Source organism: Macrotis lagotis, chromosome X (genome assembly GCF_037893015.1).
Source record: "Macrotis lagotis isolate mMagLag1 chromosome X, bilby.v1.9.chrom.fasta, whole genome shotgun sequence".
NCBI classification, from domain to species: Eukaryota; Metazoa; Chordata; class Mammalia; order Peramelemorphia; family Peramelidae; genus Macrotis; species Macrotis lagotis.
The window spans coordinates 123,720,288-123,737,039 of NC_133666.1; the positions used below are offsets into that span (position 1 = coordinate 123,720,288).

At 37.7% G+C, this 16,752-nt stretch overlaps 1 protein-coding gene across 1 annotated transcript; it reads right to left on the reverse strand.

The window, feature by feature from the left end:
* Positions 1-356: 356 nt before the first annotated feature.
* On the reverse strand, positions 357-15,236 carry GP2 (glycoprotein 2). The gene is made up of 10 exons (XM_074201335.1): positions 15,118-15,236; positions 12,319-12,750; positions 11,896-12,216; positions 8,604-8,815; positions 6,778-6,926; positions 5,707-5,952; positions 5,436-5,598; positions 4,543-4,624; positions 2,940-2,984; positions 357-1,101 (listed from the first exon to the last, which is right to left on the reverse strand). The coding sequence occupies exons 1-10, from the start codon at positions 15,188-15,190 to the stop codon at positions 1,040-1,042; spliced, it is 1,785 nt and encodes a 594-aa protein (XP_074057436.1). The 5' UTR covers positions 15,191-15,236; the 3' UTR covers positions 357-1,039.
* Between the last annotated feature and the right edge of the window lie 1,516 nt (positions 15,237-16,752).

A 16,752-nucleotide genomic window follows, 5' to 3' on the forward strand; every position in this document is an offset into this window, starting at 1 on the left:
CCCACCATTAGATTTCAGTTTTTAAGTCATTATTCCAAGATGTATCCTCCTACCAGAGAAATAGGGTTTGGGTTCAGGAGACCAGTATTGGTCTTGTAGGAAAGATCTTGGTAGAGCAATCAGGATATCACATATGTAACATAGGAGGAATAGTCCTTATAATTATTTAGTTTCCTGTCCTCATTTTATAGATAAGGAAACTAAGACTTGGAGAATTCAAGTAATTTGTTCAAGGTCACACAGAGTGAACAGTCAAACCTAGTAACTTCAAATCCAATGCTACTACATTCTACTTTTGCTTTCCCTTTTTTTGGGTGCTTGAGAGCACCTGGATCATATGCTTGTTGAATGTTTATTAAAGCTTTCCCTAAAATCAGGTTGGAGTCTGCTTTCATAGCTGCTTATTACTTTATAATCTCATTAACCAGAATCAGAGGTTGAGTGCGGTGATGAGGGGAGTGAAGGGGATGGGGTGTTGATTCATTGGCTTCCTCAGCTCTAGTCTCCATCACTACTTAACACCTCAGGCTAAGGAAATTTCATAGTTTGAGGTAGATAGGGATGCACTGTGGGGAACTAGCCCATTAGGTCACATTTATATTACTGTATCCATAATTAAGCAGTTCTAGTCAATAAATCAGCCCACTTCCCCCATTGCTGGGGCTAAGGGCTGACATAAGAAGCCCTAGATTCAGGACTAGGATGAGATAAAGCCTTGGATGGACATGCAGATTATTCATAACATGCCAGGCACCTAGAGGCCTTCCTTAAAGTTTCTTCCATACTGCTGAGTGAGGCATAGATATGAAGCCCCCTAGTTGAAAGATAGTCCTCTGAGAGAGAAAATAGATAAAGTCACTGACTACTTCTGTTAATTTAAAAAGAGAAAGAGCTACTACATACTTGCTCCTACTTCATAACTATTACTAAACCATATTCTCTATGTCCTTTGGAGTGTTAAAAGGCAATGTCCAGGATGTGAGAGCTTCATTTGATAGAAGGTTCCATTTCTATAGCCAGGGACATGATACCCAGTAGATCAATGGAGCAGCAAAATTCCAAGGAGAGATAGCAATAATCCAGGCCAGATCATTAGGAGCCCTGAAACATAAAAGAGAAAATGTCAAGTTATCCACTGATCTCAAACTTTGAGGGTATGGTGAAGATGATCATCAGACTCAAACAAGATTCCAGTTGTTCACTGCACTAGAGGAGAAAAGAAAGAGCTTACCTTCTGAATAGACATCAAGCCAAAAGCAGAAATGCAGTCAGAGTGACTGCAGTCACTGATGACTATGTGAGATCCTCTCTATATGCACATTGTCTCTATTTGTTTATCTTATCTTTACTAGCCTTGTAGTTTGCAAGGCTGTACAAAATGGTACAGCCAAGTGTTGAAGTGATAGAATTCTGAATGGAGTCAGGAAGACTCATCTTATTGAGTCCAAATCCTGCCTCAGACACTTACTAGCTATGTGAACCTGATCAAGTCACTTAACCTATTTGTCTCAGTTTCCTCATCTATAAAATGATTTGGAGAAGGAAATGACAAACCACTTCAGTATATCTGCCAAGAAGTCCTAAATGGGGTCATGAAGAGTTATAAACTATTGAAATGACTGAAAAACAACAATATTTGCTGTTATAAGCTCTCTTTACCTGGGAGAGTAATGTTCTATCATGAATAGAAAGCTAACCTAGGGTCAGGAAGACTTAATTCAAGTCTTGTCTGTGACCACAGGAAAGTCACTCAATCTCTCAATGACCTAGGAAACTTTTTAAGACTGTAAGTTGAGGAGGAGGTGCTGACCCTGTGATTCCTTCTCATACTCATACCAATTATTTACATTCTTAAAGAAGCAATAGGAGGTAGGCCATCTTTGTATTAGAATTTTTATTAATACCAAAAAATTAAGGGACTAAAAAAAGTTCAGGTGTCTGGCTATCTCTTGATTCTAGAAGGAGTTAGGACTAAAATATATGACTCAAGATTCCTAATTCCAGTGCTTTTTTCCAGTGTGTGTGTGTGTGTGTGTGTGTGTGTGTGTGTGTGTGTGTATGTGTGTGTGTGTGACATTATTGTTGTTGTTGTTATTATTATTTCAGTAATTGCATTTCAGTACCATTAATTTCTTGTGTGTCCCTATGAATTTCACTTGATGCATTTATTTTTCTAAGGAGGGACCCCTCCCCTCTTCTTCACTTGTTTTCTTAGTCCCTCTGACTTTTGACTATACCAATAGCCCAGTCTTTTGAGAAGATTTTTCTGACTTTAAAGATCTCCAGAGGAAGAGATCCTGGAATTTTATAGAATATTATTGTCTAAGTTGTTTTGGCTGTATTTTGTGTTAAGCATGATGTATTGGCAAGTTGCCATCTTGTTGCAGTTGTTTGGGGATTTTTTTTTTATTATTCAGTCATTCAGTCACTCTTTGTGACCCCAAGGACCATAGTATGTCAATATTGTTCATGGGGTTTTCTTGACAAAGATACCAGAATGGTTTGCCATTTTCTTCTTCAGTGGATTAAGGCAAACAGAGGTTATGTTATTTTCCCAGGGTAAGACAGCTAGCAAGTGTCTGGGATCACATTGAACTTAGGTCTTTCTGACTTCAGACCCAGAGCTCTATCCATGAGCTACCTAGTTGCCCTGGAGATTTTTATTACGTACTAAATTTATCAATTATAGTTGGGGTATTTCCAGGCTTACTTATCTGTATTACTTATTGTAGTTCATTATCTGGTTTAAAACAAAACAAGCAGGAGTAAGGATTGAGATAGAAAATATGAGAGGTATGGCTGCTAGAAGTAGAGAAAGGTTAAAAGAAAGGAAGTAAGAGAAGAAGGGAAGGAGAAAAAGAAAGAGGGAGGGAGGGTGGGAGGAAAAAAGAAATGAAGGAAAAGAGATGGAAGGAGGGAAGGCAAAAGGAATAACTTACCTAAGGGGCTGGTGGCTCCACTTACAACAGGGACAGATGGGGAACCTACAAATGAGAACATAAAAGTGAGGGTTCTATCAGCCAATTCCCAGCAGCCTTTGAGTCATCCTATTTCTAAAGAGTAATAATATGAAAAATGATGGGTTAATGAATGGCTTATCACATTTAGATCTCAACAGGAGAGCAGGACAGTTCAAAGAGACATCACGTGTTCTTTTTGATATGTGGTAATGAAAGATCATTCCCACTCATCCCATGTACCCTCTCAGTTACCTAATCCTGCTATCTTGATAATATTCCTTGTATCCTTCACTTTCTCAATTCTCAGACCTTATTATAGTTCAGACCCTAATTATTTTCTACCTGTTCTATGGCAATAGCCTCCTAATTGATCTCCCTGCCTCAAATCTCTCCCACTCTCCAGTTCATTCTCCTCCATACAATCAACAGTCTTCTGAAGACCTAAAAAGCAAGTCTGATCACAGTTCAAAAAACTCCAATGATTCCCTCTTATTTCAAGGACCAAATATAAACTCCTTTGCTGATCCTTAACTTACTTTTCCACTCATGGAAAAGTTCACAATGTAAACTGTAGCTTAACCAAATAAATTTAGCACTCTATCTCCATCTCTGTCTTTGCACAAAATGTTGGCTTATGTTTGGAATATACTCCTTACCTCTTCTAAAAATCCTTAGTATCCTTCAGTGCTCAGCTCAAGATAGTACCTCTAATATGATGTCTTCCTTATTCATTAACTCTTCCAGAGTTACTAGGACCTTCACCACTACTTCCCAGTCCATCACCAAAACCACAAAATTGCCCTGTATCTATTTTGAATGTAACTCTATGTACGTATTGTCTTCACCCAACTAGATTGTAAGTAAACTCTTTGAGGGCAGGGATTGTTTCACTTTTATCATTGTAAACCCAATACCAAGCATAATCTCTGCCATAAAAGAGGACCTTAATAAATGTCTTTTGATTGATTCACAAGTAAAGGAGGCTATAAGGCATGGAACACGGGGAGGGAAGCTATTCCTAAATTTTTTTAATAATTAAAAAAATTAAAAGCCCTAAGCTCAAGCAGTAAATGTATGATGGTAAAGCTGATGTGGCTGTATCCCCCGACATATACTTACCTCATCAAATAAAATATGCTTATTGCCTTTTCTTGACTTCTTTTACCCTTTAAAGCTTCCCTTGTTTTTTCAGGCTGTGTTCCAATAACAAATCCTTCTCTTTTTTGCATCCTCACTTCCTCTTCTTTATTCAATAACATGCTAGAGTTGCTTCTGTCCTTCTTTTGACCTTGATCCCCATTTAACCTGATTTCCATCTCTCTTTGCTCTCAAAGACTTATTTCTTCATCACCTACTCATTTTTCAAACCCCTATCATATAGTTCCCAACCTCTCCACCTTACTACTAAAAGTGCTCTCTCCAAGATCACCAATAATATCCTAATCACCAAATCCATTAACCAAATGGAAAATTAATTGAATCTTTCCTCCAAGAATGTTATTGATGACCTCACACTCTCATCATCATTAAGTTTTGGGGTGTGTGTGCATTTGTATGTGTGTGTGTGTATGTGTGTGTTTACCTCTTCGGGCAATAGGTCCTAAATCCAGAACATGAGCTGGGTCGATAGCGACTTCACTTCGGTGTTGAATTCCAGAGCAAGGCTGTTAGAGTGGAAAATTCCCATCAGATAAGCTTCTAACTGGAGATTTCCAACTGACACATGCCTCTGACCCCAGCAACACTAACTTTGGAATCAGTCATGCTTTCCATATGTCTTCCATCATTCAGAATACTTTGTTAGACTTCTGATATTTCTACCATTATGGTCTTTATTCCAGTGCCCTGAACATTAGGCCACTGGCTCTAATTTTTATTAGACTTGTACTTTTTCTTTTCCTGATCCAAATATCATATAGTGTCTGAAATTTTAATTTATCAATCCTCAAAGTGACCTCAAATGAATCCCCATCATTTTGTATCAGATTTAGACTCATACCCTCCAGACCACTCCTACAATCTACCCCATAATACATAACCTACTTTACTTCCTTACTTGTCCCATCTACTCTCTTCAAGTAAGCAAACTTTTTCCCAGCTTTGATTTACAAAATTTATTTCCAAATTTTCTTCCTCTCCTAGCTTACCATAAATATTGAGTGAAATATGTATTTCCCTTGGTTTAACATTTCCTTTTCAGATGTCTAAAACCTGAAGTTGCCCTCCCACATTGATGGACTTTGCTTTGGTGGAATGGGTTAAGGTAACTTTTTTGCTCCTCAGTAATCTTTTTTTTAAGTATCCAAGACTGAAGTGGAGTGGAAAGCACATAAAGAAAATGGTTATCCTAAGCTATTTTAAATTAAGTAAAGTTCCTAAAGACCATCACTCTAGTGTGATTTGTATAACATATTATAAATACACACTGCCTGTGGACACTGCAGAAGAATTCAATCATACTCGAGATGCACTTACTGGACGACATCGTTCTTTGACATTGTCACAGAGATGAACTTCACAGTGCAGGTAGACAAGGTCATAATTTCCAGCAAACATAAACATTTGAACTGAAAAGCGACCTTCAGTAGACACTCCATTCTCCTCCACACTGATGGTTGGATCACGTAAGTTTGGGCAGCTGTGAAGGTGATAGTGGTAGGGTTATCCTTCTAGGAAGACTCAGATGATCCAAATCCTAAAGCTGAAATAGAGTTTTGCCCCCAGAAAATCATTTAGTGGCAAATACCTGTTCTTAATGATGAAATACTTAAAGGGGTCTGTTGGATCTTTAGTGGGCGTGGCATAGCAGTTCTTCATCAGTAGTTTGAACTGGGAGGTATCCCCTTGATATAAAATGGCACCCACATAAAGCATGGATTCCACAGACAATACAGCCATGGGACCTTCATAAGGGGAAGTGTAATTCTGGTCTTGGAAGAGAGCCATTCTCACTAGGAATTCTCCTGAGCCAGTGGCACTAATATTCAGGGCACTAGAATAAAGACCATAATAGTAGAAATATCAGCCTTTTACCTTTTATTCATTCATTCAACAAATATTTATTAAAAGCCAACTGTGTGCAAAGCACTGTGATAAATGATAAGGAAGACACATCTTAGACAATACAATATAAATGCCCTGGAGCTTACAGTCAATGAGGTTGAGCCACAAAAACAACTATAACATGCATCATTGTATGACAAGAGCATTAGAGATAAACAACAAAATTGATGTGAGAAGTAGAGAGAAGGGAGTTAATTCCAACTAGAGGGGGAATAACCATAAACTGTACTCAGGGTTTGTGAAATGGAAGCAGTTATCTCCAATGGTAAAACACATTTGAAGTCAATGTTTTATGAAGCCAAGGACTTGAGTCTGATCTCCTTATGGGCTACTTAGCCTTGACCTGTCCCACCCAACTCCCCTTTACAATCTTCTTATACTTTAGGCACTCTACACACTTGGATATATATTCTTGTATTCAGTGGCACTAGAATCCTTGTTGTCCCACAGACACTCTTATCTCATAGCCCTGAGCATTTGCACCAGCTGTCCCCCATGCTTTTCCTCATCTTTGCCTCCTCCTCACCTTTCTAGCCAAGATAAAAGTGGGTGCAAATGGGTGCAAAATGACTCAACAATTATAAACACAAACCCTGACATCTGTTCTCTTGACAGTGAGTTAGTGATAATATTCTTGTACCCAGAGAAGATATACAAGTGCCATCCATGCTGCACACATGCTCTATGTTGTAAATTGCAATCACAAATATTATAGAGTGCACCATTCACAAAGGCAACTCTTCCAGTGTTGTACCTGACAATGGGCTTCATAGCTGTTTGAAGACTGACTTTCATATCCAAGGGGTACGCACATTGAAAATCAACTCTGAAAATGTTGTCTCTGATGATGAGCTGATTGGTCAAGGTCAAGGTGTTTTTATAAATAGCATGAGTTGCATTTCTCTTAGGGAAAAAAGAAATATTCCATGTTACTAGCCTCAGTTTTACACAAATGAAACAGGTCTGAATCAGCATTTCTCAAATACTGTCCTTTAGGTATCCTTGCTGCTTATCATAATAGTGGTTTCTCCTTTTTAAATTGGCATATATAACCTTTTATGTTTCCATCTTGAAACAGTATCACCACACCATACTCCTTACCCCCCCAATCACATACACACATGTGGGTGCATGCATATGTGTATTTAAACATATGTAATATGTATATTCATTTATTTGAGAGGCAACAGGAAGATCTCAGAAGATTTTTAGGCAAAATTCATTTTACTTGATTTCAATTTTTAAAAAAATGTATATTACTTGGTACTTTTAGGAGGCATTATAAAATCCAACCACAAAAAGGACATTATAGTTCCATGAGGTCACCTTCTAAATCATTTGGTTCCTTCATTTAAGCAATAATGAAACCAAGAGTAGAGCTAGAATCCATGTCTCTTAAATCTTGTTGTTCAGTCATTTTCAACTCTTTATGACCCCATTTGGGGCTCTTTTGGCAAATATACTAGAGTGATTTGCATTTCCTTCTCTTTCTTACTCTACAGATAAGGAAACTGATACAAACAGGGTCTTGCCCAGGATCACGCAGCTTGTAAGGGTCTAAGGTCAAATTTGAACTCCGGAAAGGGGTTATCTTAACTACAGACCTTGAATTCTATCCATTGAACTACAGAATTCATTCATTATACCCTCCATAATTTGGATTTTTAAAATGACTGTATTCTTATTCTGTTGCTTTTCATTGATGTGTCATCTCTTAGGAATTCAACTTTGAAAGGCATCATTTTTTGGGGGGGGGGGATAAAATTAATTTAATTCTAGATGTAGTCCAAATGTACCTTAAATCGCTCCAGGTGGGATGTCAAGGGCTAAAGGTGGGGTGAATATTTCCACATTTTTGATCACTACAATGGGAAGGTCTTTTTAAATGAGATCATCTATGTAAAGGACTTTGCTAATATTAAAATTTTATAAAAACATTAGCAATTTAAAGGTAAGCTGGAGAAAGCTCAATCAATTGGAAATCTGATTGTTAAATTTTGAATGTGAGAATTTATACCTCTGAAATCCCAAAGACTACAAATCATCTTCATTTATTATCTTGTTGATTTTCTAGACTTAAGAAAGTAATGATGAAAATAATAATGCTGTTTCAATTCTATAATGTGTCAAGCATACTTTCCCCAAAAAAATTTGCCTGTAAAACATTTGCCATTTTCAGAAATCATCACCTCTTAGTACAAAATAATGACTTCAGCAACCCAACTAAAGTTGAATGTTAAGCTTTAGAAAATCCCTAAAAGTACCAAGTGAGTTGATGTAAACTCATAAAGATTTCACTCATGAAGGGAATGACAAAGGAAAGGATTAATTACTCTTTCCTCATGATAGACAATTGACATTATTATCTGGTTTGGCAAATCCAAATCCTGGGTTGTTACCCAACACATTTTTAATGGGAAGTGGAGGGTTGGAGGTTGTTGTTGATGATTTTTGTTGCAATTATTGTAACACATTTAAAAATTGAATATTTTTGTTTTGGAGAAGATGGGAAACACCATATCTGGTCTTCTTTTGATTTCTTTCTATTTCCTAGGGAAAAAAGCACTGAACTAAGGCTACCTCCAGAGTTGTTCCACAAGCTCCAGCCTGTGTTGGGGTCACCACCGATAGCCAAGTCTTCTCATTTGTCTTCAAAACTTTACTGCAATTCCTGTTTTTGAGGTAGGCAAATATCTCTCCAATGTACCCCAAACTTTCCAGCTGACACTTGTCCAGAGACAAGCTGATTTCATTGACTCCACATTTCAGTTGACGATGGAAGTTAGCAATATCTGAAATACCATCAGGCATGCACATCAATAAAATCAGTCAACTAAGATTTGTTAAAGACCTACAATATTCTGGGAATTTTGGTAAGCAATGGGAATATAAAGAAAAGTAAAAGATAGTCACTACTCTTTTTTTCTTTAGGTTTTTGCAAGGCAAGCGGGGTTAAGTGGCTTGCCCAAGGCCACACAGCTAGGTAATTATTAAGTGTCTTCAGACCCCATTTTAACCCAGGTATTCCTGACTCCAAGGCCGGTGCTTTAGCCACTACGCCACCTAGCCGCCCAGATAGTCACTACTCTTAAGGAGCTTCACAATCGGGGTGGCTAAGTGGCGTAGTGGCTAAAGCACCGGCCTTGGAGTCAGGAGTACCTGGGTTCAAATCAAGTCTCAGACACTTAATAATTACCTAGCTGTGTGGCCTTGGGCAAGCCACTTAACCACGTTTACTTTGCAAAAACCTTAAAAAAAAGGAGCTTCACAATCTAATGAGGAAGATGTAATACAAACAACTATGCACAAACAAGGAAAGGCCACTAGAAATAAGAGTTGGAAAGGCTTCTTGTTGAAGGTAAGATTTTTAAAAAAATTATTTATTTAAGGCAATGGAGTTAAGTGACTTGCCCAAGGTCACACAGGTAATTAAGTGTCTGAGGTCAAATTTGAACTCAGGTCCTCTTGACTCCAAGGCCAGTGCTCTATCCACTATGCAACCTAGCTGCCCCAAAAGTAAGATTTTTGATGAGTTTTTGAAGGAGGTAAGAGAGAGACCAGAGATAAATCTGCAAAGCAAAAGATTTCCACTCATGGGGAATAACAAGCAAAAAATGATTGTTTCCAGGATCAGAGTTTGAGTACCCTGTGAAATATTTGATATGACCAACACTGGAATATTCTACATTGGATTCTGAAATCAGGAAGTAGGCAAATGGACATAAAATCTTAGGATTATAGTCATATCTATAAAGTGCCTCTTATTTTGCAGATGAATAAACTGAGGCTCAAAAGAGTGTCCAAGATGGTTAAAATTTGAACCCATGACCTCCAACTCCAAGTTCAGTTCTTTTTCTACTATAATGAAGTAATTGACCTTCTTTGTTTTGGAAAATATGGGACAAAAATCATTCTCAACAGACTTGTTTTCTTTTTTGCTACAAAATGAAAAGGGAGAGTTAAACGGTACAGAGAATGGAGTGACTTAAAATCTGGTCTCAGATAGTTACTGTTTGTGAGATCCTGAAAAATCATTTTACTGTTTGCCTCAATTTCCTCCTCTGTAAAATGAGTTGGAGAAGGAAATGGGAAACGACTCCAATATCTTTGCCAAGAAAACCCCAAATGAAGTTGCAAAGAATTGGGCATAACTGAAACTCCAGAAACAAAATTAAAAAAAGCTTTGACTTTATATCTTCACTATAATACTGTGACAAAATAAATACTTTTTCAGGTTGTGGATAGCAGGAGAATTTATGGAACCTAGCACAAATATATTGGTAAGACCACATCTGACATAGAAAGTTAGGGAAGGATGGAACAGCACCAGTCCTGGAATCCTGAGGACCTGAATTCAAATTTGACCTTAATAATTACCTGTCTTACTAATTTTGCTATAGGTCAGTATTGGGAACTCTTGGTGGCTCAGTTGCACATCTATATTGAATGTGTCTTCATATCTCTAGTGCCATAGCATAATACCCAGGACATAAGTGCTTCTTGAATTGAACTGAATATGTCAGTATAGAGCAAGTGACAATGGGAGCTGTAAAATTGGATTCAGCCTAGTATAGCTTCCCTGAATTGTGGGAATGGTTGAACTTGTCTCTGAATGTCTCTTCCTGAAGATCTCAGGTGGGAGGAATAAAACTGGGCAACTTCTCCTACACACCTGAAGTGCTACCTGTCCATCCTCCACTCAATTACCAAAGTGATAAAAAATGCAGGTCTAACCATATCACCCTCACTACTCAATAAACTTTGGTAGCTCTCCATAACCTCCTGGCTAAAATACAAAAATGCTCTGTTTTTCATTTAAGACCCATCACAGCTTGATATTTCCTATGTTTTCTTCCTCTCCATACATTCTACAATTCAGTTATTCTCCCTCTCAACACCCTCTATCTCTCAAATCAGTGCCTTTGGACTGGCTGTTCTCCATTGTTGGAGATCTCTCTTTGTCTCTGTCTCTTTCTCTGTTTCTCTCTCTGATTCTGTCTGTCTTTGTTTCTCTCTGTCTCTGTCTGTCTGTCTTTTTCTCTAGCTCTGTCTCTCTCTCTCTCTCTGTCTCTCTTTCTCTCATTCTTTTCCTCAGGTTTCCTTCAAAACTCCATTCAAATTCCTCCTCCTACAAGAAGCTTTTTAAGTCATCTTTCATTCCTTCCCCAACACAGTCTTGGCTTCCTCCTTGGTACCTTCCTACTGAAATTGCCTTCTATCTCCTCTGAAAGTGGTATAGTAGCTAGAGAGTTCAAATCTAACCACAGTGGATTGAGTGCCATTTCTTGGGTCAGGAAGACTTATCGTCCTGAGTTCAAATATGACCTCAGGGACTGTGCCATGGACAAGTCACTTATCCCCATTTACTTCAGTTTTTTCACCTGTAAAATAATCTGGACAGGTAAACTACTCCAGTATCTTTGCAAAAAAAAAGACCCCCCAAACCTTCAAATGGGGTCTTGAAGAATCGGATATAACTGAAACAACTCAACAACAACAAATGTGATCCTGGGCAGGTCTGTCACTTAACCTTTTCATCTCAGTTTCTTCATCTTTAAATGGGGATAGTAAAGAACTTATCTCACAAGATTGTTATGAGGATAAGTTCTACATAAATACTATTATTATTGCTAAGTTATTTACATGTTGTGAATGTGAAGTCTTTGAGGACTATCCCTTTTATTATCTCTAACTCTTAGCCTAGACTGACTATACACTTAAATTCTTGTTACCTATGGCCCAGCCCCAGTCCCCCTCCTCCACTGTTTTTAGCAATCACTCCCTTACTACTTATAGTAGACAGCTTCTGCCTATATCCAGCATGGAAAAAGAACTTTGGTTTTCCTCCAACCTTCCCATATTTGGTACCTACCAGAAAGGTTGAAGTCTCGTCTGCAGTGACAACCCCAGGTGCCATTAACAAGCCTGCATTCTTCTTGGGGGGAACATTTAAGATCACATTCTGGCTTAGGTGTCTGAGATGGCTTAGGTGGCTGGGATGATGGCTTAGGAGGCTGAGATGATGGCTTAGGAGACTGAGATGATGGCTTAGGAGGTTGAGATGATGGCTTAGGAGGCTGAGATGATGGCTTAGGAGGCTGAGATGATGGCTTAGGAGGCTGAGATGATGGCTTAGGAGGCTGAGATGGCCCAGGTTGTCGAGTTGGTTCAGGTATATCAGTAGTACTTGGATCTATAGTGGGTAGGGAGGAGTAGAGGAGGTTAAATAGTTAAAGGGATTTGTGAACCCCACACTAGCAAGCACCCTAGAGTAACCCAATCCCCAACTTCTCACCTGTACAGTATGCCAGATCACATGCAGGTGTTCCATTTATCTTGTAGGTATAGAATCCACCTGAACAAGCCTTCACCTTCAGCACTGTGCTCCAAAGACAACAATTATTGCTCCAGTGAGCACAGACTCTGCGACTAACAATACCTTCTTCTCTCGATGGGTGGGTCCCATTCAGCCACATCGGGGCATCTGTGCCACATCTATTGACAGGCACACATTTCTCTGGCATCTGTACCCCACCTGGACCTGAAAACCGATACCAGCCTTCTTTATCGATGTCACATATCTTACTTTTACTTGTTTGATTCAAGCTTCTCCAGGCTTCTACAAGTGTGATATAGTTATCACAGGGGTCAAAACAAACTTGGGCTGCAGGTGTCCCTGGCTCTCCACAGTCTAAGTTCAGAACATTGGAACTAGGTATTGTTGAACCTAATAGAATGTAAAAACAGGCATATGTTAACTTTTTTTGTGATGACTAATTGGCATAAGGCTAGTTGGCTAGCCTTTTTTGATTCCCCTTCTCTCCAATTGCTAGTACCCTTCCTTCCAAACTACCATTTTTGATTTTATGTGCATGCTTTTCTCTTTATATTTATTCTGTAATGACCTTGGAGTCAAGAGAATGGGGGTTCGAATCCAGCCTCAGAAGTTTGACTCTTACTAGCTGTGAGACCTTGGCCAAGTCACTCAATCCTGATTGCCTCTCCAGGGCCATCTCCAGTCATCCAAATTTATTGGCCACTGGACCCAAATGACTCTGGAGGAGAAAGTGAGACTGGTGACTTAGCACATTTCCCACTTGCTCAAATTCAATTCACATGCTTGTCATGATATCACTCCCTGATGTTATGGTCTTCTTTGAAAAATGAAGGACCAACATTATTATTATTTGTGTACTTGTTATTTTTTCTCCCCATTCCCAGGCCCCATTACAGTAAGAACATTTTAAAAGTAGGGTTTGTTCTATTTTTATCCTCCCACATAACAAATACTTGTTGATAGGCTACTGTCTATTTGTTGTATGTTGTCCTTTTTTATTTTGCAAGGTAATGGAGTTAAGTGGCTTGCCCAAGGCCACACAGCTAGGTAATTATTAAGTGTCTGAGACCGGATTTGAACCCAGGTACTCCTGACTCCAAGGCCAGTGCTTTATCCACTACGCCACCTAGCTGCCCCCCTGTCCTTTTTATTTGATGCAGCATCTATCAGCTAAGTTTGAGAATAAAATTGTCAGGACCACCATGACTAAATGACTTTCTGTCACAACTTTCAGCCATGACCAAGTGATCTTTAAGTCAGGGCTTCCAGTGTAATGAAATCACTGCATAAGTGGTGACAAGACAAATTGAAGGGAAGAAAAAAGAAGAAAAACTCCATATATTTTTGCAGTCTAAAGACTTGTATTTGAATCCTGGTTTTGTTCTTTATTACACTTACTTGTTGGAGAAGTCCATTCTTTGATTTTATTGGTATAGGAAATTTATTTGACTAATATAGATTGGCACCATTTCCTACAGCATGTTTAGTGATTACCTGAGGTCAATGTGATTTGCTCAGCATTTCCTGGGTCAATGCTGCCAAATGTGTGGCCTCAACCCAGGTCTTCTTATAAGACCTACTTTCCAACCACTATGGCATGTTACCTTATTTTATATTTATTTACTATATCATAATCTGTTTGATATTAGGAAAGTCACCACTATGGACCTCAGTTTCTCTGTATGTAAAATGATGGATTTGGAGGAGGGATGGAAGGAAGAAAGTAAGCATTTGTTAACTGCCCAAGATGTTCCAGGTACTCTGATGAGTGCTTTTACAAACATTATTTTTCAACTCTAAATCCTTTTTTTACTCTTTTTTGATTTGCTGGTCAGCATCAATGTATCTTTAATTTGCATAAATCCTACATAGGGAGACCAGAGTCTGATATTTTTAGAGTTGGAAGGAAGGAGCTAATACAATCCCCTATTTTACACACAGCAAACTGAAAGTGTTGGAGTGACTTGCTCAAAAAGTTAATAGTACTCAGAACCCAGCTCACATGAGTCCTATATGATTATTCTTTCCAAAGTATCATATTGTCTCCTACTATAAAAAAGAAATATTTTATTGAGAGAATACTAAAATGATTGAACTATGCCACCATCCTGAATCTATCCTGCCTTTATCCTCACAGATAGTACAGGATAAAAACGTGGATGAGTTTAAAAAAAGGTTGAGGTAAACCAATGGAATATAGAATCATTGTGGAGATATTCATAAAAATTAGTAATACTTAGGGTTTATATTTATCACCACATCAAGAAACCTTAATAAGTCATTAATTCTTATTTTCTTATCAAGCACTGTAGTCCCAAAAGAGAAAGGGACACAATGAAGATTACACACAAAGTTAATGGCAGATTCAAGAGTAGAAAGCAGGACTTCTGACTACCTAGTTATTATTCTTTCTACTACACTATTCAAAAAAACTGTAATTATCTTCTTGTCCTTTGGAGTATTCTCCACCCCTCCATCACTTGTCTTTTCACCCCCTCCATTTAGAAACACCTTTAAAGACCTATCCGTGGAGTTGAATAGCTGTGCCATGTGGCTCTCACTCAGCAACTGAGGATCAACCAGGGAACTATCCTGATGTCCAAATGTAAACTTTAGTCTGTAGTTTTCCTCTATCCATAGTAGTACTCTACCATCCCTAGTATCCCCACACCCATTTCCTTCTCCCACCTTAACCAACCTTACCAAATTATCATATTGAACTGGTTAGAGAAACCCAAGATACCAGGTAACACTCACCCTTCTGGGTTGCAAATGCCACATTGAAAAAGTAGTAGGTACAAGCCAAAAAGAAGAGGCAGACCCCCTTCATCCTGACCTCGGAAGTGTCTTCTTATGCTACAGTACTGGGAGTTTTTGTATAGCTGTGGGGAGAAAAAGCACTAGGTTAAAGTGAAAATTAAAGCTACATATTACTACTGATCATGTGATACACTACAAATTGACTTCCTTTAAAAATTGAATTCTTTCCAAACCCCACCTTTTTGCTCTTCCTTGTGCTCTTTATGACCAAGATAAACTGACTTTCTCTTGTTTCTCATATATAACGCTGTATCTCATCATATCTCTTTGTCTTTGTATTAACCATCTCCTGTGCCTAGAATATACTTCCTCCTTACCAGCCTTAAAGAGTCCAACTCTTTAAGACACAGAGAAAGAACTGATAAATAAAAGTATATATAAAATGACTTGTGTGTGTATATATACAAATATGTATATATACAAATGTGTGTATATATACAAATATGTATATATACATATAATGGTAGCCATCTCTACAGAGAGGGGCAGAGGAAAGGAAAATAGGAAAATAGAGAAAACTGATAAATAGCAGTATGTATAAAATGACTTGTATATGTGTGTGTTTCTAATGGTAACCATCTCTACAGAGAGGAACAGAAGAAGGGAAGAAAAAAGGAGGGGGGAAAATAAATTTATATGATAACTGCTTTATATATTTTAAAAGAATAGTAAGTGGTACTTAATAGATTTGCAGTTTTATGTATAATCATTTTTATTATATTTTATGAAAATGTTTTATTTCATATACTAAAAATAAAATATATAAAACAAATTTTAAAAAGATATAGCTCAAGTATTATATGAAGTCTTTTCTGATCCCTCAACTTTTACCTTGCATTTATATATTTATCTTTGCATATATATTATCTACATATATCTATATTATATATATCTACTTTATATTATGTTGTATATATTTATACATGTCATTGTTTTCCCCATTAAAATGTATGCTCCTTTCAAGTAGGGAGGGTTTCATTTATTCTACTTGCATTCTCAATTTCTATCATAATAATTGGCATACAGAAGGTCATTAATAAATCTTTTTTGTTGTATTAATTGATGGAATAGCTATGTCCCAGAAGTTTGATAAATGTAAGATTTGTTTATCAAATCCTGTTTCATTATTGGCCATCATTTCATTTCTCATTAATCTTAATTTGACAATGGCTCCTAAAAACTCTAGTTTGAAGTTTTTGCCTTTTTTTTATCACTGCAACCTCCCAATAGTTATACCATGTAAACAAACCCTTAAAATTATTGAGAGTTCAAAGGAAATCTTAGGTGAAACTTTTGGTAGAAGAATTCATCACTCTCTCCTTTGTCACAAGATACTAGAATAATTACCTTTTTACAGATGAAGAAATAGAGGCCTAGGATGATAAAGACTTTAAAATGTCACATAGGGAATAAATGCCAGAAGAATGATTTGAACCGAGTCTTCTGACTCCGAAGGCAGAGGAATAAAATGTATGAACAAAGAATAATCCAAGAATTTAAAGGAAAATAAAATTGGAAGTTATCAGAACTCTGATAAATGCAATTACCAATCAACTTCAAAAGACCTCACTC